Source organism: Rhinolophus hipposideros (genome assembly GCF_964194185.1).
Source record: "Rhinolophus hipposideros genome assembly, chromosome: 6".
NCBI classification, from domain to species: domain Eukaryota; kingdom Metazoa; phylum Chordata; class Mammalia; order Chiroptera; family Rhinolophidae; genus Rhinolophus; species Rhinolophus hipposideros.
The window spans coordinates 66976105-67001696 of record NC_138052.1 but is presented as its reverse complement, the minus strand read 5'-3'; the positions used below and the strand labels follow the sequence as shown (position 1 = coordinate 67001696).

Here is a 25592-nt window from a genome sequence, read left to right as displayed (position 1 = left end):
CACAGAAGATTCCTCAGATCTTGCCATTCTTTTTTTATTGTTATGAATATAAATTATCATTGTCCTGTGAAAGAGGCAGTTAATAGACATTTTCAGTTGATAAGTGCTGGGTAAGATATACTTTATTGTAATAAATTTTACCATCTAGTAATTATGTTGAGTTCAGTGCCATTGAGCTTGATCTTGTGACTCCTGGAAGTTGAGCTTAAGTGGAGGTTCAAGGCGAATGTTACTTTTTTTTCAATTGTGGTAAAATATGCATAACTAAAATTTACAATTTTAACCATTTTCAGTTGAACTGTACGTAGTTCACTGGCATTAATTACATTTACATTGTTGTGCAACCATCACCATCATCCATCTTCAGAATTCTTTTCATTTTCCCAAACTGAAGCTTTATCCATTAAACACTAACTCCCCATTCCTTCTCCCTGCAGCTCATGACAACCACCATTCTACTTTCTGTCTCTGTGTATTTGACTACTTTAGGTTCCTTATTCCTTTTTAAATGGGATCATATAATATTTGTCCTTTTATGTTTGTCTTATTTCACTTAGTTTCATCCAAAGCATTATTTTATTATTTTTTTTATTTTATTATTATTATTATTATTTTTTTTTTTTTAACAAATTTTACTTGTAAAGATTATTTTCAGTGTCTACTCCCAGTCTCTGGTGATAAGAAAGTTCTTTTCCAACAGGTCAGGAAGAGTGTCTTCCACATGAAAGTTTTATCTCTTTTTTTTTTTTTCTCAATGCTTCTAATGTTTTTTTTTTTTATTAAATTTATTGGGGTGACAATTGTTAGTAAATTTACATAGATTTCAGGTGTACAATTCTGTATTACATTGTCTATAAATCCCATTGTGTGTTCACCACCCAGAGTCAGTTCTCCTTATCACCATATATTTGACAAAGCATTATTTTTTGAAAGATATTTTAGTAGCTGAGAACAAACTATACAATTGAGTTTGTGTAGCTTTGTATAGAAAATATTCCTGATAATTTAAAATGAAGGACATTTTTCACTTAGAAACTTGAATTAATATTCTTAGATGAATTGTATAGAACATTTTAAGATACATATTTTAATTGAAAATATGCTTTTATTGATAACCTGATTATCCTGACAAGTTCTGGGGAGTTGAACGATAGCATGTTTTCCCTAGTTCTCCAAAATCTATCTTAAATTTTCTAGTCTAAAAGACAAACATGAGATGGAATAGATATTTTCTCTTTAAAAACTTAACACATTTTAAAACTGAAAAAAGTAAAAATTGCTTTTAGTTTGTTTTGTCTTATTAGTATTTAGGTTTAGAAATGTAAACTTACTTTAAATTTCCGTATTTATTAATAATATTCAGTGGCTGAGTTTCCTGTTGGTGGCATATAATCATCTAAAATGCTTTTGTTGGCTGATTTAAACCTGGTTTTATGTTCATATTTGGCAGTATCTTACGTTTTTCAGCATTCTTTGAGATTTAGGGGAGGTTTTTAAGAGATTTTTATAAAAATCTATTGATTTTTTTGTTTTTAAGAACTTTCATTTGAATATTGAGGTTGAGACTTGGATAAAATTTTCTGGCAGTAGTTAAGATGCAGAGTGATTTTCATGACAGACCTTCATGCTTCTGGAGGTGATCCTTGTTAAAACCAAGGTAACCCAGCACTGGTGGCTGCCAGCCTCTGTGAACTGGTGACCTAATTCTCACCCTTGGTGCAAATCTCACTCATGGCACTCCCACAAATCTTATATCCTTTATGGAATAAGATGAGAGTGGAAGGATGGAAAGGCAGATGGATTGATGGAAAAGCATTAATTTATAAATTGTCTTAGTCTATTTTCCTGTTAAAGAAGAGCCTGAAACAAGGACTTTTGTGCAACAGATAGTTTATTTGGAAACAGGAATAAGGGGTTGGGGAGAGTAAAACCAGGAAGAAGGACCTGCCAATATAAGTGTGGGCTATCAAGTTAGTTTGCATCTGAAAGAAAGACAGGAACTCAATTGTCAGTGTTAAAAAATAGGTACATATTACTTTAAAATCTTTCCATCTGGGTTTACCGAAGGACCATAGATTCCAGTAACAGTGGGTCTTTGCTCTGGTATTGCAATAATTGGCTTGAGTTGTTGCCTTTTGAAAGACCGAGGTGTTCTCCAGTCTGCCACAGTCCCTGCCACCCTCTACTGTTGCCTAGCACTGAAGCTGAGTGCCAATTAGATATCTTCACTAGCCTTCCTCCCTCTTTTAGGATACCTGCCCAAATCATGGAAGTATAAGAATTTGTTACCCCTGCCTTAAACAGTGGAATATATTTGTGAGTTTCCAGAGTAATCTAGAGACGCTTAAAGTCATGAGAACAGGACGACCTTTTGGAGGTGGAATGTAGTGAAACTCATTAGCATTGGACCCGAAAGAGAGTGCCTCATTAAAATGAAAAGCCTAAAAAACACTTACCAATATCTGGGTGTGAGTATGCTCTCTGGAATGAACTCTCCAGTGTTAGGTAACAGGCGCCCACATCAAACCAGGAGCAGGGCCGTTGGTAATGTCTTCCAAATGTCACACACCAAGACCATTCCCAGGCTTGAATGAGATTTGCCTTTGAGTGTTTGTGCCTTTTTTCCAGATGTTTTGGTTTCCTGGAAAAATGTCTGTGTTTATAAATACTCATGAATTTCATGAAAAATGTGTTTTTCTTCCCCTGATCTTGTTTTATTAATGCTATTTCAATTTCATATTTCAGGTGAGTACAAAGCCCCAGTGGCAGCAGGCAGCTCCATCATTCCATTTGAGTATAAAGCAGGATGATGATATTCCAGAACAGTTTAGTGTTAAAAACGAACAATCATATGGTAAGAACTTTAATATTCAAACTTAGAACTAAGAAAATTTTCTAGAGTAATAAAATCATATGACATTTAGCTAATAGAGTAGTGAAACTGTAAAACTGAAATGACCTGTATATCAAGTAGAAAAATTTATCCTAAATGTTTTCCCTCAGAAAATAATTGATTCCAGTTCTTAGCTATTTTGAGCTATTACAAATGTCATAAAAGCTGATGTTCTGTGAGTTGGAATGTTTATAATAAAATTTTGATTTAATGTAGTCAGACTTTGCTTCTGTATCAAAGAGTAAGAATTTTTTCTAAGTGGGAGTTTAATAGGATGTAAACATTATTTCCAAATTAGTCATTTTAATATTTTTTTATTATTTTGACTCATCAGATTGATTACATTGAATATTAACATTTTTGTCATCATGGTTCTTTAAATGTTCTGAAATACTTTTGTGTTCTGTTTTTATCATAATTTTAATTGTGTTCATTTTAAGAGGGTTCAATGAAAATATAATTGAATAATTGAGTTTATTAGATATTATTCAAAATATAAAATAAATTAATTGAGTATTCTTGAAATAGTCAGTGGTTTCTATTATGATAACAAAACAAGAGTAGTTTCCTGAGAGTGAAAAACAATTGTACTTACGGTTACTTGAGAACTTAAAGCATGTAGTTTTTTCTCGAAAAGTGCCTTAGTATTTTATTTTAACTACTTAAGTGTTTTAGCTTACTTTTTGGATGACTAACTTGTCCTTTTTTAAAAATTCAGCTGAATACATGGAACACCTTAGAAAAAAGGGCAAACTATTAGACCAAGTTGATGATAGTCATGCTGGACCATCTACTTCCAAATCAAAGAGCAAATCTCCACATAAAGAACGAGAAAACTTTAGAAGCACTCTTGTTAACGTCATTATGTAAGTTCTGTAAGCTAACCAGTGTGTATTATCCTAGTCAGAGCCCCTGGGAACTTTTTATCTAAAAATATAAGAATTCTGTGCATTTCTAAGGACGCCCCAAAGCCTCATTGGAAGGAGGTCAGGGTATAAACAATGAAAGATTGAGCTGCACCCTATAAGCATGTCCTTTTTTTAAATATCATGGGCTAAAAAGAGACCAATGTTAATACTTGATGTTGGCTAAGAGAGGAAAATGTCTAGGAGTCTGGTGTTAGCCATGGCAGCTGGTGGGAGGTTTAAGGCAGTTTTATTCTCCCCGTCTCATTAGCTCCGGTGATGTGGTGACTTCCTTGTGTTGTGAGTCTCCTCGTGTAGAACAGGAAGGAATTGGTGTGAAGTGATCAGCAGTGTGAGCGGGGCCTGGGCTTGCCTGGTCTGAGTGTTAGATCCGTTTATGAAGAGCACTGCAGATGTGCGTCACTAGTTCCTCTATGCTTGCTTCCTCTCATCTTCCTGCTAGTCGCTCAGTACCCGCTTTTTTTTTCATTATGACTCAAGGTGCGCACGCCATTTGTGAACCAGGAGAGTTTCATGACACATTGCAAAGTAACTCACCCACAGAACCCTGTTTTACTGTTCCCCATGTGGCACTTTACTGGCTGGGAGACTGTCTTGAAGGGAGAACAGCGAGTACTATGTGCTTACAAAGGGAATGGGGTTTTGTGGGGGTCCCGTGCAGCTGGATTATGAGCATGTGCCTCTGTAGAGTGGTTTGGAGTTTGCTTTGCCAGACGCCTCTAGGATACTACCAGCCTGACCCACTATGTCACTTTCTCCGATTAAGTACTCTCAAGTCTCTCAAATAGTGTCAAATCAACCCTCAAAACCATGGGGTGGTAGGCCTCTGGTGACACATTTTTATGAATAACATTTTCTCAACACACTGTCCTGGCTAAGACAGATGATCTTTCTTTACACAACTTCCCATGTCTGTAACTACTGGTCCTCCTCTGGTTGAAGGCAGAGCCCATCTTGGGTTTAAGCTTCACACAGGGGTCTTGGTTTGAGTTCCCCATTTCACTCAAGACTACGCAATCATCTCCGTACCCATACGGAATTAAAATTCAAGGCCCCAACTCCACAAGGGCAGCCAGTGGCCTCTGGATTTTGCCATTGCTTTGCCTCTCCATTCCATTCTGTCCCCCCCATCTGGCCCCCACATTGCCTTTCTTTCTTTTGAGCTCACTGTGCATTTAAAAGGAACTTCGTGACATATTATCCAGTATTTATGAAATGGAACTGGGACATTTTTCAGATTATTTTTGCTGCTGTGTTGCAAGAAACATAAGTCTCTTTTTAACCATTTTATGTCCTTTTTTTAAGTTATATCTTTCGTAAACAGGATGGGCTTGTTGAAATTTAATCTTAGAGTTTTGTACCTCAGTAGTGTATTTAATGCTATTTTACAGTGTATAGTTATTGGTACTTCTTATATGTGTGGGCTTAACTTATACCAAATTATTTTGTGTTTTATATTTACATGTTATCTTTGCTTCTTTTTTTCTGCTTTCTATTGAATTGGATTTTCTCTCTTCTCCCTTTATCTCTATTGGCTTAAAAGCTATCAAATATATTTCTATTTTTTTAGTGGTTACCCTAACATCTAAAACCACATATTGTAATTTATTTTTTAAAGTTTAAAATTCATTTTATCTGTTTTCCCCCCATTTTATCTGTTTCTAACAGCACAAATAGACCTTGGAATGCTTTAACTTAGCTCTGAATTTTCCTTTGCATTTCCATATGATTATTGTTTATTTTATTTCTACAATATTTCTATAGTATTTTACATCTACCAAATCCTTAAATTCTCTATACTTTTTTTTTAACACTTACTTAGATTTACTAGCATGTTTTCTGATTTCTTAGGATATTACCTTTACATTCCACTGTTCACATGTCGGTTCTTTCTTTCTTTACTTTTTTGTGTTTTTTGTTTCTCCAAGGCTCATTCCTTAGTAGTTCTTTCAATGAGAATCTATGCGGGATAAACTGAAAAATTTTAACTCTGTAAAAATTGATTTTTTGTCCTTTCTCTTGAATTAATGACTAGTCTGGCTACAGAATTAAAAGATAATAGTAATTTTCCCCCCTGAATATCTGGAAAACATTAGACTGAAAAATATTAAACATTTTTGGGATATGTATTATTTTTACCCAACTTTATTAAGGTATGTATGACCGTTATGGGAAGGAATATTTTATTATACAGCATCACTGACCTGTATCCATTCCAGATGAAGCTGGGGTCCAGAGCATGATGCATTCAATGATAAAAAGGTTAAAGCTATCCCAGAACTTTTTATTGTTCCTGGAGATGTGGATTATGCCTTTCCACACAAATGGAGCCCCAGGAGAAGTCACAAAGTGTGGCTCATATTTAGTATAGATTTTGAATTGAATTGTAGCTATAAACATTCTAGTATTATATGAACACAGCCAGTAATAAATACAAAGGAGTACATGAGTTTTTATATCACTCATTGTTAACTTGTACTTTATGTCTCTGGAAATCAGAGAAATGGTCTTTTAAAAAAATGTGTCTGCATGGAAAAAAACATAGGTACTAAACTTATGGGCCTTGGGTTCAAAGAGGATTTTATGAATTTGACCTCAAAGGCCAGGGAAATAAAAGCTAAAATAAATGAATGGGATTATATCAAACTAAAAAGCTTCTGCACAGCAAAAGAATGCATGGGCAAAATAAAGAGGTAACCAACTGAATGAGAGAAGATTTTTGGAAACAACACCTCTGATAAAGGGCTAATATCCAAAATATATAAAGAACTCATACAACTCAACAACAAAAAACAAACAATCCAATCAAAAAAAGGGGAGAGAACTTCAATAGACATTTCTCCAAAGATGACATACAGATGGCCAACTGACATATGAAAAGATGCTCAACATCACTAATCATCAGAGAAATACAAATAAAACCACAATGATATATCACCTCACACCAGTTACAATGGCTGTCATTAACAAGACAAATAATAGCAAGTGTTGGAGAGGCTGTGGAGAAAAAGGAACCCTCATACACTGTTGGTGGGAATGCAGATTGGATCAGCTGCTATGGAAGGCAATGTGGAGGTTCCCCAAAAAATTAACAATAGAATTACCGTATGACCCAGCAATCCATCTCCTGGGTATCTACCCAAAACAATCTGAAGACATTTATTTGTAAAGATATTATCTGCTCTGATGTTCATTGCAGCTTTATTTATGGTGGCCAAGACATGGAAACAACCAGTGTCCTTCAATAGATGATTGGATAAAGAAGATGTGGTATAGATATACAATGGAATACTATTCTGCCATGAGAAAAGATGAAATAGTACCATTTGAGACGGTGTGGATGGATCTTGAGATTATTATACTAAGTGAAATAAGTTAGAAAAAGTCGAGAACCATATGATTTCACTGATACGTGAGATATAAAACTGAAAACAACAAAGGAACAAGACAGACGCATAAAGAAACAAAACTCATAGACACAGACAATAGTTTAGTGGTTAGCAGAGGGTAAGGGGGGAAGGGAGATGGTAGATGAAGGTAAATGAGATCAAATATATGGTGATTGAATGAGAACTGACTTTGGGTGGTGAACACATAATGTGATTTATAGATGGTATATTACAGAATTGTACACCTGAAACCTATGTAACTTTACTAACTATTGTCACCCCAATAAACTTTTTTAAAAAGTGTCTTCTGCAAAACTACATTTGTGTCTTCTGCAAAACTACATTTCAAGTCTTGTCTTTCAGTACTCTTTTAAACCCCAAATTAATAAATAACCATGCATAGTTTACGAATAATGCAAGAACACTCATATAACTTTTCAGAGAAAAGAACTTGATTTTTAAGTAAAGAAAAACAATGGGTAAAGCCCATAAAGAAGGATGTGGCCTCTGAATTAGATTTTGCAAAACATTTCCAATATAACTGTCTCTCTATGAATAAGGAGAAGATATCTTAAGAGGAATATGGTACCAAACAAATGTATATTCTATTTATAAAATATTCAGCAATTCATTTTTTCCTTATGATTTAATAGAAAACAGTCCTGATCTCTTTATGTCTATTGATGTAATACTAATTAACTGCCTTTTATATGCATTTAAATAGTGTGTTTGTCATTTTTTTAGGCAACAAGATGCTGTTTCAGAGTCAGCTACTCCTGATGAAAGCACATTTCCAAAACTGACCACTTCTGCAATAGAGAAAGACATCTTGGTAACAGGCTATTTCTTTCATCTGTATAATTGGAAATAAAGGAAATAATTGAAGATACTTTAATACTTTTGAGATTATTCTGTATTCCTCCCTTGTGAAATTCTGTGGACATAAGAGTAGATAAGGAGTTCCATAAGATTTCTCTGTTGGATTAATGGAAAAAATCGTTCTTTCCCTTGCCACGTAAGACAACAAAGAATCTTCAGTTTACTTGCTCCCTTTGTTAAAGCTAGCTAGCCTCAGTCCTGTGTAGCTTTTACATGTCTTTCTTCTTCTATGAGAAATTAATTATATAATGTACATTTTATAAAGAATATTAACTTACTTTAGAAATTGAAATTCTTCAAGTATTTCAAATACAGAATTTAAAAAATTATACACATCAAAGACTTTAACATTGCTAATTTGAAAGTATTTTGGCATTTAAATATTTTTCTAATAAGTGACATTAAAACTTGAGAAAATATATTGAAGTTAAGTATCCATTATTAAAGAAATACTGTCATGTCTCAAAATGAATATTTTATGCACACTTTTAAAAGCAGCTGCAAAATTATAGTATGGAATATTAATAGATCAGTTGGAAATTTCTGGAACCCTGCTGTATGATATTTCTGAGACGAATGTGTAGAGATATTGATTCACCTGCAGCTTTTAAGATCTACTTCTGATTATCAATAATAAAAGAGCAAAAACTAACATACCAAATTTTCACCCATTTATAAAACACTAAACTCTACTTCTGCATGGGCTTTGTTCAGTACATGATGTATTTGATAATATAACTTGATGGTTTACAGTGATATTATGAACTAAGATAAGAGCTTTAATTTTCATGAAATATCATGTATATATTTTTTAATATAGGAGATTTCAAATAATACCTACATGAATTTACAACATACTTTTTTATGACTTTAAATACTTTGTTCTCCTAAAATGTTAAGGTTGCTCAGTAGTTTTATGTTTGATAAACACATTTTTTTAATTATAATGCTAAACCCATCTACATGTCTTGGTCTCCTTTAAATAGCGATATTACTATTATATTCACCATGGAATTGATACGGACCACATAGCCCCGATGGAAGATTCTTGGCTAGAACATGTATTAAACTTAATTCCCCAACATCTGAAAGTCCTGACTGGCAGCATACTTGCATTATCTGATGAAATGAGAGAAGATTATCTTCTCAGTGTAAAAAAATCCATAGGTAAATCAGTATTTCTCTTTGCTTTTGAATTTGAAATGTGTCTAATTAAAGATTATTTTTAAATTGAAAGTTAATACCTATACGAGTACTTATAACTATTATATTGATTACGTTATTTTTTGTATTTCTGTTACAATGTTTAAGATCTTAGGCAAGTTTTATTGATAAAGCACAGCAAAAAACAAAACAAAACACAGTCTTTCTATTTGTAGGCATATATCCCCTCAACAAAGGACAGAACTGAAGAAAATTATAAAATGTTAATTATTTAATTAACATTAATATTACTGATATCATAAAGTAGAATGTGATTAATTATAAGATTGTTGCTATGGATGGGGGGCTGGAAAACTGCAGCTCACAGGCTCAGTCTGGACCACTGCCTGTTTTTGTAAAATAAAGTTTTATTGGAACACAACTACACACATTCATTTGCCTATTACCGAAGTCTACTTTTGAGCTGTAAGAGCAGACTTGAGTAGTTGAGTGATAAAGACCTTGTGGCTCACAAAGTTGAAAACATTTACAATCGGGCCATTTACATAGAAAGTTTTCTGGTCGTAGTGTAGAAAAATAGATTCTAAGACTGACTAATCATCAGAATTATTTTTAAAGTCCTGATTTTTGGACCCATTTGAATTAAAACTACTGGAAGTGGGACCTTCCAATCTATACTTTTAAAACAGGTTCTTCTCCAGTTGGTTGTGATGTAATTGTGGTGTAATGGATGCTGTGCTCAAATTTGGAGAAACGATAATGCTTTGGGACTGTCTGGGCACCCTCCAGGAGGAAGACATTCATTGCGTTTATGACTCTTATTGAGTGTCCCGGTAATATAAAAATAAAGAGCCAAATCTTTGCCTCCCACATGTTCAGAGTGTAATAAGGGAGATGGACAAATCACTAACTTACAAAGCAGAGTGTAGTAAGTACAATGAGGACACGCTGTAAAGGAGAATGGGTCGGTCGCGCTTGCCTTGTTAGGGACGACTCTCTGGCACCTGAATTGCATCTTGAAGGATGAGGAACAGTGTACTGCTTGGCCTAGGAAATAGTAGGAACAATGGCCAACTTTCATGAAAGGCTCTTCCAGGTTCGGGAGTAGTTCTCGTGGCTAAAGCACAGGGTGCATTTTGGGACGGGAACATCATATGAAAGGCTGTGTATGCCTTTTTAAAGCATTTGGAAGGTAAAGGAGAGTCACTGAAGGATTTTAAGCAGGGGGTAATAACATGTTTGCATTTTGGAAAGAGCATCTCGAAAGACAGAAAAATTAGAATTAGCTGTTAATTAAAGATCACAGAAGACAGAAGCAGAAGTAGGTCACTTTACTGATTATTATAACAAGATTGTTTTGTGTCCTTAAACAATTTAAAAGAGAACAAGGCAATATGTGTGTGCATATGTGTGTGTATACATATATATATATATACACATATATACATGTATACATGTATACACATACACATATATACGTGTATATATGTATATATATGTACATATGCATATATACATACACATATATTATATATATACATATATATTTGTGTGTATATATATATATATTTTAGTGAAGGAAAACTACTACTACTATGTGTTGTTGACCTTCAATTCAACGAAAACTACTTTTGGTGGAATAGCTATAAAGGAAAATTATTATATAAAGGATATTAAAAGCTATTATTATTTTCAAATGAAAGAATAGGGACATTGTTAAGAAAGAAGATATACTCTCAAAAATAAAGACATAGTTTAAAATTTTTTCTTGTATTCATAAATGCACAAATCGCTCATTATTTTTAAAAACTTAACATAATTTAAACAACTTTAATAGAATTGGTTTTGCAGTTGCTTGGAATATACTATAATTAATATAAGGTTATTGATCAGAACTTTCAATTTTCTTTTAGTTGATTTTGTATTGAAAGATCCTAGAGAAAAAGAAAGTGATAAAAAGGCAGATGAACTTCTACCCCATCGTGCTGAGTAAGTGATCAACTTCCTCTATGAATATTGATTATGTGACCATTTCTGTGTATGTGTATATATTTATACACTGGTATTATTTTCTTATATATGTTTATAATTTATGTGTTTCATATATACAACTGGTTGTTCCTACTATCTTTATTTATATATTTAAACCCGAATATGGTAGGTTTACAAATTGATGGATAGATGGGTAGACATATAGACACATGAACAGATGCACACCTAGGTGGTTGAAATGTAAGTACCCTGTTGAAAGACTAGATATAGATCTTTGTATCTCCACAGCTCCCAGCACAGGCAACAAATATAATAAGACATAAAAGCTTGATGGCAATTTGAATACCCCAGAACACACTGGGAATGTTGCAGAACATATACATATATAGAATATGTTTCAATTTATTACATGGATTAAAATATAGCACGTTTAATGGGAAAATCCACTTGTTATTTATTTCCCTAAAATAATTAACGTTGAGGAATAAATCTCTTAAACAATTTGAAGAATAGAACTTATATTTATATAATGAAGTAACCAATTCAGTTTTACTTTGTTTCTTTTATAACATTTAAAAGTGCCCCAAATTGTTTCCTATAAGGACAAGAAAAAGTCTTGTAGCCATTTCCAACATATCATCTATGGAGAATAGCTTTTTTCCTGGAGATAGATAAAGATCATCCTTTGTACTTGTAAAGATGGTATGGCCAAAACTTTAAAAAAGTGAATTAAACTTACTATGTAATAAAACAACGCTGTTTAAAATCAAGTAGAGTAAAAAATTATAAGCATACAATGTAAATGTTTAAATGCACTCTGAAAGATGAAGATGACACATCTTTAATATATAAAAGATGGTTCTTCGAGTCATAGGAGTTACAGAATAAATGTGTTTAAATAAGAAGTTAGTGTTTGTGATTTTGTAAGTGACCTTTACACATTAATATAGGTGAAGTTTGAGGGGATTTCTATAGGCAGGCTGGACTATGTACTTAAAATGTTTTAAAAATAAAAGAGAAATTTTAACATTTTGTATCCAGCTTAAGAAAATCTTTCAAGATGTATATGAAACAACCGACTACTGTTTCTGTTTGATCATCATGATTTATTTTTAAACTCAATAAGATCAAGTATTTAGAGAAAAAATTGATTACCTTATGTGATAAACATTCGAATCTAATTTCATATGCATTAATTATTATCCTGAAATTTTACTAATCCATAAAGAGCATGACTTTTCTATATTTTAAAACATAATTAGCATGTTTTGTTATTTCTTTGAAGGATATATCATATTGTTAAATTAAAATTAAGCTATTATTACTCTAAAACTACATTGACAATAAAAATACTTTCTTTTGATTTTTTTTAAAGAAGGTAATTGAATATTTCCTCTGTGTTTTTCAGAATGGAAATTCTTCCAAAACCTTGGAGGAAATCTTTTTTAGCTGCAAACAATTATATTAAGGATCACTTGAACGCAATAAACCCTACAATGTTGGCCGTGCTAGATTTGTGGCACAGTACTTTTAGGTGAGTATTTCTGGCCTTACTGAGATTTTTATTTCTTTTTTCTTTCAAGAGATGGAAGTTATTTTATTACATCTTAATTATTTTTTTTACTATTTTAACTGAAATTTTAAAAAATAATTACAAATTTAATGTATTTAAACATGATTTTAAATGAACAATATAGAAATACATAGAATAAAAAATAAATACCGCCTTTATCTCTAACCCAATTCTCCCCTCCCCACCCCGACCCCAATACCACACATACTTTAAATGGCCATCACCATTAAGGAGCTGAACTCTGGTGGGGGCTTTGATCCCAAAGAGCTTGGCCCTGGGCTGAGGACAGTTTGCCTCCCATTTTGGAAGCCCCAGTTTCATATCCCCTCCCTCACACCACCACTTCCAAGGCCCTGGGGGGGGGTACGTCCTAGCAATATGCACCCGTGGACATATGTTTTTATAGACTATGTTATTTTTCTTAAGTAGAGGTCTCCCAACAGGACCCTCAAAACCTGGATGAACCTGTTTTATGATGCTGGCATCCTGGTCTGCAAGGTGGTCTGAGCCCTTTCTCACGCCCCGCCAAATGCAGGCCTGGCTGACATGTGACATGGTCTCCAGAGCCTCCTGGTTTTTATTGCATTGATTGTCCTGATCACACGGAGGCACAATAACTGAGCACATTTTCGCTTCCTGCAGATCAGCAGAGGGAAAGCTAAGAGTTATGAGTGTTACAGAAGCAGAGCTGTACAGAAGGGGCTGTCCTCTGGGAACCCCCTTGACATGCACTGTTGGGGGTGAGCAGGCTCCAGGCCCACCAGCATCTCTAACTCCTTCTGAAGTTAGGCTCTTCAGCGCACAAGAGCACCTAATTCTAATCTTGCTCCTGGGGCCTGCTCCAGGGAGCTGGAATGCCCAGTTCTGCCACCATTTGATCAGAGGCTCTCCAGTCCTCCCCTCCCCAAAAAAAAGGCTGCGTCTGTGGTATCTAAGGCCTGTTTCCTCCCTCACTCCATTTGTTTCTCCCTTACTTCCTTTGTTTAACAAAGTTTAATTTCTTTCCATAGATACATATGTAATTGTAAATAAGTATATAAATGTTATCATGTATACTTTTTAAGTGCAATCTTTTTTTCTTTTCTTTGCCTGACTCCTACCAGCCTTTCTTCTTTCCCTCATACCGGGCCTTCTTTCCAGTGACCCAGCAAAAGGCATGATAACCATGTAGTGGGGTGTCTTTCCATATTTTTCTTTGTGTTCATATAACCAAATATTTGTATTTCCACACATGTATACATACACACATGGCATAAAACTGGCTTTGGTCAGTCAGGCTACACACCACATTCTTTCAGCTTTCCATTGTAGAGTGTGGGTTTCTTTGTTTCCTTGAATTTGGCTCTTAGGAATAGGAAGGGACCATCTCTCTGCCCTATGTTTTTCTCACTGGGGCTCGAATACCTCTCCCTGACAAGATCCATGATCTAATTTTGCATGTAATCATACGGTCATACAACATAGTATATCACTTTCACAAAAGATGTTTACATACAGTAGTACCTTTCATTTTCAAAACACCACCACAGTTGTTTCCTTTTATATCCATCCGCATGTGGACTGCCAGAACACACTGGACTGGGAGATGGGGCTGCACTGCTTAGGATTATCCATAAAGGGCTGCACTTTGTTAGACAATGTCAGGAGGCAAGAGACAAGAAATTGAAAGGAGGTAGGGGAAGAAGAAGAAGGAACAAAGCTGAAATAAGGAAACAGTAAATAGTGGATGTGTCCATGGTGGTGGTGGCAGAGGTGGCAGCAACTGAAGCAAACCTTAGGGCATCCAGGATAAAGACCAGGGAGAAAGAAGCTTTGCAATCTGTGGATGGAAAGAGAACCGCATTGACGCCTCTGTTGCCTTTGCAGACGTACATCGTGTTTGCTGTCAGCGTGCGTGTTGAGAGTGGGGGGCACAGTGAGGCTGCTGCTCCTCAGGGGAAGCCAGCTCTGAACACACAGGGCGTCCTTCCACCAGGTGCCAGTCTTTTGCCCTGAACCTCAGCAGGTCTTGAAGTTATAGGACATCTCTATGTGTGGCGATGGATGAGGGGATGGTAATGCAAACACATTGTCTGAATGACTCTAAAGTGCCTGCGTGTGGAAACCTAAAGGGATGCACTCTAGATGGGAATGTGCCAATTCATGTCATTCAGGATTTACGCTTACGGAACCCACTTCATGTCAGAGAGCATTTGTAATGCAGTCCAAAGGTAGCACATAGGGATTTGTGCTTGAAATGTAGTATACATATGAGGGTTCGAATATGTGTATATATAGAATATGTGTGAGTGTAGAAATTATTATACGCTGTAAATTATAATAGTTGAATATAAAAGGCAGATGTCTACAAAAATGAGGCTTATATTAAAAGATAAAATGGATTTTTTTAAATGCATGATTTGACCAAGGTGAGCCCAAGAAAATATTGCTAGATTAGAGCACTATGGATTCATTTCCTGTACATCATTCAGAGAGGATACAAGTTAAATCACTCTTAAACATATTAAAAAGATGGTTAGCGTAACTTATAATAAGAGAAATGCAAAGAGAAATGGAAGTAAAAACTACACTGAGAAGTCATTCTATTGTGTATGAAATTGACAATGTTCCAAAATATTGACATCACACTTTGTTGGTGAGGCTTGGATAAACAGTCACCCCCATCTGAGGGGAATCTAGCTGTATCTATCAAAATCACCAATTGATTTACACTCGAATCCAGCTATCTCACTTCAGGAAATTAGCCTACAAATACACTTGAAAATGTAGGAAATGGTACAGGTTTAAGGTCCTTTGGTGTGGCATTTGTTGATAGTAGTAAACAACTGGAAACAGCCATGTATCCATCGAGAGGACAGGTTCAATAAGTTATAGTACATTCACACAGTGGAATATTACACAGCTATAAAGTATGCATGAGAAGACTCTCAGTATGCTAATATATGGAAAGGCATCCAGGATGTATTGTTAGTAAATGAAAAAAGCAACTGCAGAACACTGCCTAGAGTGTGCTGCTTTTAATGTAGCAAAGGAGGGAGACTGGCAAGAGCAACATTTGTTTCTAATTCTAGGAAAGGGGAAAAAATTACTTGGAACAGGCATAAAATGTAGGCACTTGGAGTGGCTTTTTGGGGGGTGGGCATTCTGATTCTGGTGAGAAGTAAGATTAGCTTTGAGAACCCAAGATCCAAGTCAGAGACTGACTTGGTGCCGAGTCCCGAGTGTTGGTCCAGGATTGTTGAAATCCCTCTTGCCTAATGGACCCAAGGGTTGAGGTGGGTTTCAGCCTGTGGCAGGTGTGAGGCAGCAGGGACACAAGCTGAGTGTACAGAAATTCACATCTGATGGGATGTGGCTTGTAAGGCACAGGAAGAGTTCAGAGAAGATCTGAGGTTCACAGTCTGGGTGATGTGTGGTTTTATTTGTCTATTAACAGAAAATTAAGATGAAGAAGAGATTTGGGCGGTTAGAAAACTCATCACCATAAAACTTTTAGAGACTTATAAACATTCTCCTTCTGCTAAACCATGTTCAAGCTAGTGCAGGATCTTTTTTTCTGATTCTTTCTATAGTCTTATCCCAGTGGTTAAAACTACTGTTCTCCTGCCAGCTTATTGTAGGGATCATCCTGGGAAAGTAGGAACCGTGTCTGGTAGTATTTTTCCCATCTTCTTAATAATTTAGCCTATTAACCATTTGGGAAATGTTATCCGCAGAGGTTTCAGTCTCAAAAAAGGTGGGTGGCCTGTGCCTAGAATTCTGTTGCAAATCAAACACTAAGGAACTGCAGGGCAGATTGGTCTGGTGGCTCAGGGGCAAAGGAATGCCAGGCTTCTTCCCTAGCAGCTACTCACTCGGTGCCGCACACTGCATGCTCAACCCTGGTACACAGTTACAGCTTTACAACACAAGATCATGCTGAAAACGTGGACCAAGAAGTATAAAAAGAGGGCAGAGTGTCTTTAGAATGTGCTATTATGCTAAGTTTTCAAAGCATCTTATTTAAAACATTGCTTTACACTGCTCAATTGTCCAGAAGAACGCATTACCAAGGGTGCTCTAGCAATGGTTGTACCTACTCTGTGCCTAATGCATTACTGGTGCTGTGTACTAAATGCATCGTAACCTGTGAGATGGATTTTAGGTTGAGAGGAATATAAATAAATAGATTCAAAATGTGTTTTGTTTACTAAGCAGGATTTTACGTTGGTCTTTAAGTAAAAATTAAATGTAATGTTTTTAACAGTTTTTACTGTCAGGTAACATAGAAATCACTTAATCACATGGAAATAGGGAAGGAATCTGAAAATTGAGGTGAGTAGTACAAGGATACTAATAGGTTATGTTGTTCTTTCATTTTAGTTAATCCTCCAGAAATAATTCTTAAATGTTACAAAGATTCATGGTATTGTAGTGAGCAATGAGGTTGTATTGAAAGCTGTTGACTGGAGTAAACACTTATGTTTTCTAAAACCAAACAAACAAACAAACAAAAAACAAAAACAGGCAGGTTCAAAAGATTTTCATATACTGGGTCTTTATTAGGTGTGACATTTCCCCCCCTACCCATGGTTTCCTAATATTCAAGGCTGCTTTCTTTTCAGGGAGGGTGCAGTCTTTGTTTTAAGAGCAGTGGCCCCTGGAAACTTTGAGCCCTACTTCTTTCCCTGTTTTAATGGTTCCAGTTTGAAAGCAAAAGTCAGTTTAAACTGTCCATCAAACCCCAGTTATTGCAACTTCCTTCTAATTCACAGTGTAGTTTTGTAATATACTGAGTTCCTGTTGAATTTAATCATATTAATTATTTTTAATTTTATATCTCATATACTTGAATATTTAACTTTATGAAACACAAATTTTAGTCATAAGACCAAGAAATATTTTTTGAAAAGGAATCAAATAGCAAAATATTGCATACAAAAACACCTCGTACTTAAATCACTGTTCATTTTTATCTCTTGCAGAAAGTTACGCTTAATTGATACTGAAGAATTTCACAATCGCCAGGAGGCGTTAGAACTGTCAAATTTTCAGACCATTGTCATGAGACACATGGAAACTGCCAAAGAGACTCTACTGAAAATGTAAAATTTTAAAATTTCATGTAGGAAAATATAGATTTAAAAATGATTGATGGGCACTGCATTTCAGCTGCTTTTAGAAAATTCCATTTTAACAAGTTTGTAATCATTTCTGTTTAAGAGTTAAATATGTTTCCTTTATCTGCCTTGGTCTGTAATGTCTATCTAGCTATTCTACACAGCATAGATTGTACAGCAACTAAAATAACTATAATTAATGGTTTCTTTTCTTCTTAATCTGGCATCTACCTTGGCTTTGAGAGTGGGATTGGATACCATGGGGGAATGATCAAAACTAGTTACTTGCCAGATACCTATTTGATATCTACTATTATTACATGCAAGTTACTGTACCTTTATAATTTTGTTTTTGGATGGAGGATGTAGAAGAGTTTAAAGAAAGATCAGGTTGGGAAATATATTTAAAGGAATTTACAATATCATTTATCAAATGATAATTAAACATCTTATTGCATTGGCCCTTCAAAATGGAATAGCCACATATGATAATTATTGATACAGGTGCCAGATAATGTTCTGAAACAATACAGGAAAATTGTCTCTATCATGGGTTATAACATTATTATAAATAGGACATTAAAACTAGATCAAATGCAAGATAACAGAGGACATGAAACTCTAACTTATCTTCATGATTTCCAAAAGTTACTGAGAAATGTATCTAGATAGTTTAAGACTGAATCTTTATTTAATGTTTTTTTCTTTCTAATACCTTTCTTTCTAATATCTTTCTAATATCTTTCTTTCTAATATGTCAGAATCAAATTCTTTTTCTGACATTATTTGAAAGAACTTTACATTTTTGTTTAATATTAGTATTTAGTTAACATAAAGAGAGGAGATGTGCTGAATGAAATCCCATAATTAATTACAGAGAAGAAAATGACCTCTTAAGGACGGAATAAGAATCAATTATCTTGATCTATCACTTCAGGGTTATTCCCAGAAATACATTACCACTGTAAATTTTAGTAAATTGGATGTCAAAGTACAGAGTAGGGTACAAACCTTGACTAAATAATTTTGCTGAGAGATGTAGATTGATGAGCTATATCTCTTGATGCTTCCAGATTGATTCTAATGAAAGAACCCTTCAACCATAATTTAAATAGTGAGCCAGAATGTGTTTATCAGAACATCAGCTCACCACAGTGGAGAAACAGTGAGCAAATGATTAATTATGACGTCTACCCCAAACCCAGACATCTTCCCTCAGTCCTCATTCTCTACTTCTACTCAGCAGCTGCTGTGGTTTATCACCCCTACCTTCCGAAAATCTGTTTTTCTGTGTCCCTGTGACTGTTTTGTTTTTGTTTTCCTTTATTTCTATTTCTTTTCCTGGCTCTACTTATTCTTACTATTGCCAAGAGTAGGGGCTGCCCAGGGGTTTGCTGTTATTTCTCTTTTTTATATTCTCAAAAATGTCATGATTTCATCTGTTTCAGTTGTATCAAGACCTTATATGTTTTCTGATCTCTGGTCATTACTCATTTTATATCTCCAATTGAATGCCATGTCAGCACCAGAATCTCAGCATCTCCATAATAGTGTTTATTCTTTCCTCCAAACCCTGTTCTAGACCATGCCCAGGCCAAGTTGAAAACTTTGTGACTTTTTCTCTTTTGTTCATCACCTACATCCTCACCACCCCGACCCTGCTCCCTGCCATGTCCAGTGTATTGCTAACTATTTTTTTATAGATATAATTCACTTTATCACAAAATTTACTACTTTAATGTGTACAATTCAGTGGTTTATAATATATTCACAAAGTTGTACAATAATCACCACTAATTCCATCACCCACAAAAGGAACCATGTATCTGTTAGCAGTCACTCCCCATTCACCCTTTCACAAGTCCTTGGAAACCACTAATATACTTTCTGCCACTGTGGATTTCCCTATTCTGACATTTCATGTAAGTGGAATGATACAATATGTAGCCATTTTTGTCTGGCTTCTTACACTGAGCATAATGTTTTCAAGATTTATTCGTGTTATAGCATGTATCGATACTTTATTCCCTGTCATGGCCAAACGATATTCCATTGTATGGACATACTACATTTTGTTTATCCATTCATCAGTTGATGGACATTTTGGTTGTTTCTGGTTTTTGTCAATTGTGAATATGCTGCTATGAGCATTCATTTTGTATAAACCTGTTTTCAGTTATTTTGGGTATATACTTAGCAGTGGAATGACCGGGTTATATGATAATCCTGTTTAACTTTTTGAGGATGTGCCATGTTTTCTAAAAGGTCTGTAAGATTTTCCATTCCTACCAACAAAGTATGTGTTCCAATTTCTCCACATGCTTCCCAATACTTATTGTGCATCTTTCTGATAATAGCCATTGTAGTGGATGTGAAGTACTGTCTAATTGTGGTTTTGATTTGCATTTCCCTAATGACTAATGATGTTGGGAATATTTTCTTGTGTTTATTGCCCATTTATTTATTTTGTTTGGGTAAATGTCTATTCAAATCATTGTTCATTTTGTATTGGGTGATTCTTTTTATTGTTGAGTTATAAGAGTTCTTTATATATTCTGGATTGATTCATATACCCTATTCAATCATATGATTTGCAAATATTTTTCCCATTATATGGTTTGTTCTTTCACTTTTTTGATACTGTCCTTTGAAGCACAAATGTTTTTAATTTTGATTAAGTCTAATTTCATGTTTTTTTCTATATTGATTCTATATTTTACAACCTTGCCAAATTTGTTTATTAGTTGGAATGGTTATTTGTGTCTGTGTGTGTAGTCTTTATAGCTTTCTCTATATAAAATCCTATCATCTGCAAATAGAGATAGTTCTATTTCTTTATTTTATATCTGCATGTTTTCTTTCTCTTCCTTGCGTAATTGCTCTAGTTAGAACCTCCAGTGAAATGTTGAATGGAAGTGTCAAGAGTGGACATTTTTGTTTTTTTTTCTGAGGCTTTTAGTCTTTCGCAATTGAGTCAGCTTATAGTTGTCCTTTGTTGGTGTTGAGGAATTTCCCTTTTATTCTTAGTTTCTTGATTGTTTTTATCATGAAATAGTGTCGATTTTGCCAAAAGCTTTTTCTGCATCTATTCAGATAATGGGTTTTTCTCCTTTATTCTACTGATATAGTTTATTACATTTATTTTAATATATTGAACCAACTTTGCATTTCTAAGACAAATCCCACTTGGTCACGGAGCATACTCATTTTTATATGCTATTAGATTCAATTTGCTACTCTGTTGTTGAGGATTTTTGTGTCTGAATTCATAAGGGATATTGGTCTGTAGTTTCCTTTTTCTTGAGTTATTTTTGTCTGGTTTTGGTATGATAATACTAGCCTCATAAATAAATTAGAAGTTTCTGTTTTGGAAGAGTTTGTGAAGGATTGATGTTAATTCTTCTTTAAATATTTGGTAGAACTCACCAGTGAAGCAATCTGTTCCTGGGTTCTGGATTTGTTTTTTGGAATTTTTAACACTATTAACTCAATCTCTGCTTGTTATAGATCTAGTCATGTTTTCTCTTTCTTCTTAAGTCAGTTTTAGTAGTTTGCGTCTTTCTAGGAATTTGCTAGATTATCTAATTTGTTGGCATATAATTGTTCATTATAGTCTTGTAATCTTTTTTTATTTCTGTAAGGTCAGTATTAATGTCTTCTTTTTCATTACCAATCTTGACAATTTGAGTCTTCCCTTTCTCTTGGTCATTCTAGCTATTAGGTTTGTCAAATTTGTTGATCTTTTCAAAAACCAACTTTTGGTTTTGTTGATTTTCTTTATTGTTTTTCTAGTCTCTATTTTGTCTGTTTCTGTTCAACTCTTTTTTTCTTTCCTGTCTTATTTTGAATTCAGTTTGCTCTTCTTTTCCCAGTTTCTAGTGGAAATTTAGCTTATTAAGATTGCTTTTATTTTTTAATGTAGTTGTGTACAGCTATAAATGTCCCTCTAATCAACCACTCTTTGTATGCCATGAGTTTTGATATATATTTTCATTTTCATTCATCTCAAATTATTTTCGAATGTTCCTTGTAATTTTGTGTGTTTGTTATTCATTTGTTATTTAGAACTGTGTTGTTTAATTTCCACGTAACTGTGAATTTCCAGAGTATCCTTCTTTTACTGATTTCTAATTTTGTGTAATTTCAATCTTTTTATATTTATTGAAACTTATATTATGACCACCAACTATTCATTACCTTCTCTCAGAAACATCTTCTCTATGTCCTTCTTTCTCTGAATTCCCTTTGCTACTACCCTTTTAACGTTGGCAGGGCTTTTTAACCTCCTCTGTAGCTTATAAACCACTGCAAAATGAATCCTAAAATATCCCCTAGTTCAGTGCCTCATTTTTATTAACAAAGCAAGTCCACGTTTCTTTTTTTATTTTAATTTTTATTTTCAAGTCCACATTTCTTAACTTGTCTTTTAAGGTTTCTGCAACCTGGACCTAACTTATTTTTTGTATTCTGAAAATACTGTCACCATGACTTCATTTTAGAGTATGAGGCTATCTCAAGTCCAAATGTTTAATTTCCACATTCTGCAAAAGTTCTCACTGATGTTCCCCCACTTATTTCATCCTATTTTCTAGTCCCTTATCTCTTGTTATAGACAGTGAAATTATTAGATATATTAGCCCCATCTATTTTACCTACTGTCCTACTTCTACTTCAGATCCTTTTCTCAGGGGTCTGTCTCCTTTCATTTCTGTCTATTCTTTAGTGAAATTTCCATTTTCACTATACAACCCTTAACATTTCTTCCTTTCTTAAATGGAAAATTATATCTCTCTCCTTTGACTTCAAAGCTGTTTTTCTGCTATGACACATTGCCTTCTTTATTATAAGGAGAAAGGATGATGTCATATATTCTTATTTTTACATGTTCCCAGCACACAGTAGACACTAAACACGTATTTGTTAAAGGGATGAATACATATATTTAAAACTTAGATCTCTCATTGAGTATTCAGGCAACTCCTGAAATTATATTGAGTCTCTATTTTAGAAATCTATTATCTCTTATGAAAGAGCTGTCAATATTCCTTGATTTTGATTTTGTGGTGTTGGACAATGGTTTTGTAAACTGAAAACTTTGCTTGTGATTCATGACATACCTATATATGAATTTCACTGTTATCCTTTTATTATAAGAAAAAATACACATATTTAAAACTTTGTTTTAAACCAGTTACTCTTTCAGTATTCCGCATTAAGGGGAATGGAAAAGTAATATACTTGATTTTGTTGATTTATGCCTTGTTTTCAAGTCATTGTGAAGCAGATTGAATAGCATAAAATGCCACGTGGGTTGAACCAAATAAACCTTCCTTTGGTTTAATCAGTTGTTCACATTTTAGGTTTAAACCAAGAAATCCATTCCCTGAAGAACATTTTGGAGACTGCAGAGGAGTATCTTGTAATATTCAATAAAGTTAGTTGTCATGTTTATTGAAAAAGTGCATAAATCATATTCTTAGATCTCTGGGAGTTAGATTTACATTTTTCTCACAACATCACATAGAGTCATTTTCTATTAGCTATGATTAAAATTTATTTTCCTAGGAGAAGTGAAATATGCTAATGTTTACATTTCAGAGAGTAGATAATGTCACTTAGCACTATACCTTTCTATGAAAACCTTGGGTGTCCAGAAGTTACTGTTAATGCTTAATGTAAAAAGAGTAATTCCAGAAAAGTATTAACTTTTAAAAGTCTCCTGTTCTTTCAAGGTGGTTTCCAGAAGTGCAGAATATTTATTACCAAGGTAATAAAAAAAAGCAATTGCCAACTGGTGACAGCAGTGCCAAATTGGAATCTTTTTTCAATTGTGCTGCTACACTTATGACTTTACAGCTACAAGACCTCACTTTGGTCTCCATGCAAGATTTCACAGATTTAATTGCACAACCCCCAGTAAGTATGGTTCAGTTACACCAATATTCATTTACTAATTTATTTTTCAAGTTTTTCAGGATGGAAAATAAAATACCTTTACAGTAAGAGAACAAAAAGTATTATCTTTAGACCTATTACACTTACCTAGTTAAAAAAGTTAGTGTCAACCTGCATAGTTAGGATATATGAGTATCATAACGTTGGTAAAGATTAGTGAAAATTCCCACAATTGGGAAATTTGCATTGTGATGGCTGGGGAAAGTTTCCACAAGGAACTCTTTTCTTTCTGGGAGAAGATCCTGTGACAGTATGAGCAGAGCCTGGGAATTTGAATGTTCTCTTCTTGAGCTCTTTGGTGCATGATTCTAGAGCCCCACTGCTTTTGCACATGCTATGTTTTCTGACCTTATAGTTGATCTGTAGGCCCAGTGGATTCTAGATACAATCAAGTCTAGCTGGGAATCGCTCTTGCTCTTTTTAGTAGAGTTTCCTCTTTGGCTTAACTGTCTAGGGCATAAGAGGAAGGATGAGTTTCCATGAATTCTTATTTGGACCAGTGCACTTCTTAGTCTATCACAATTCATATGTATGTTCATATATGTATATTTATAATTTTTTTCAGGATTCTATTAGAGCTTTTGAACACCCAGGTTTTATTATGAGGCTGATTCTTGATAACGACACCATTAAGTTTGAACCTGAATTCAATGACTATATACACATCCTTCTAAATGTTTATGATGTCATGTTGAAGGCTGTCAGTTATGTGCCAAGGGTTGAGATAAAATTGTATTCCAAGTGGGTAAGTAATAAAGATATTCTGATTGCTTGAATTTGCATGATGATATTCACTTCAAATAACTTCTCAAAGGTGTAGACAGGTATCCTCTGTTTTGGAGAATTTAAATGTCCTAGTAACATTGGCTTATAAGGAAGTTTTTCTTCAAAAATGTAATATTTAACAATTAGCTTCTCTTCCAATATACGTAGAGTTTTAGTCCAGTCTTCCAGTGGAATCAGCTGAAAACTTTCTGAGGGGAAAGCATGAAGGTTGTGATCAGTGAGTGTTTGCTGGAGCGCTCAGACCATGCTGTCAACCTCCCTGTACTCTCCCAGCTCTCCAACATTGTCCTCCAGGCGAATATCTTCCTCATATACTCTTTTCCAGAAATAGCAGTGTCTTCGTGCTTTCAAATCAGAGATCCTACTTCCCTCCTCTCTTTGGCCAAATAGTTAACAAAGCTCTGCTGAATTATGGCATTTAAACAGTAGTTATTGCAGTCTGGTACATGAAATGAGCATGTCTGAAAAGTCCTCAATTTAGAAGGTTTTTGTGTTTTGTAAGTAGCTTTCTTTTTCCTTTTTTGTTTTAAAAATAGTTATGAAAATTTTGTGCATACAAAAAGGGTACAGGAGACAAGTGTGTACAGTTTTAGGTAGTAATAAACTTAATACCTGTGTACCTACAATCCAATTTAAGCAATAGATTATTATTGATGTCTTTAAGCCCTCCCAACACATTATTGCCCCTTCCTCTTCACATCCCTATCCTTCTACCTTCAAACAAAAGTATCGCTATCTTGAATTTTATAGTTATTATTCTGAATTTTTAAAGATAACCTTACCACATGTCTGTATGTATCAAACAATTTCTTTAGTTTTTCCATATCTTTGTATAGATGGAGTTATTTTATAAATAATCAATGTCTTGGTATTATTTTTTACTCAACATTAGGATTGTGAAATTATCCATTTAATAGAATGTCTCAGTTTTAAATT

At 34.4% G+C, this 25592-nt stretch overlaps 1 protein-coding gene across 1 annotated transcript in view; it reads left to right on the top strand.

Moving 5' to 3' along the window:
- Positions 1-25592, top strand: part of DNAH7 (dynein axonemal heavy chain 7) — a 208981-nt gene that overhangs the window by 11453 nt on the left and 171936 nt on the right. Inside the window, 9 exon segments of the mRNA XM_081050696.1 lie at positions 2746-2854; positions 3612-3759; positions 7953-8040; positions 9074-9254; positions 11165-11240; positions 12652-12777; positions 17781-17900; positions 23648-23831; positions 24436-24615. Of these exon segments, the coding sequence (XP_080906822.1) occupies positions 2746-2854; positions 3612-3759; positions 7953-8040; positions 9074-9254; positions 11165-11240; positions 12652-12777; positions 17781-17900; positions 23648-23831; positions 24436-24615 (1212 nt within the window).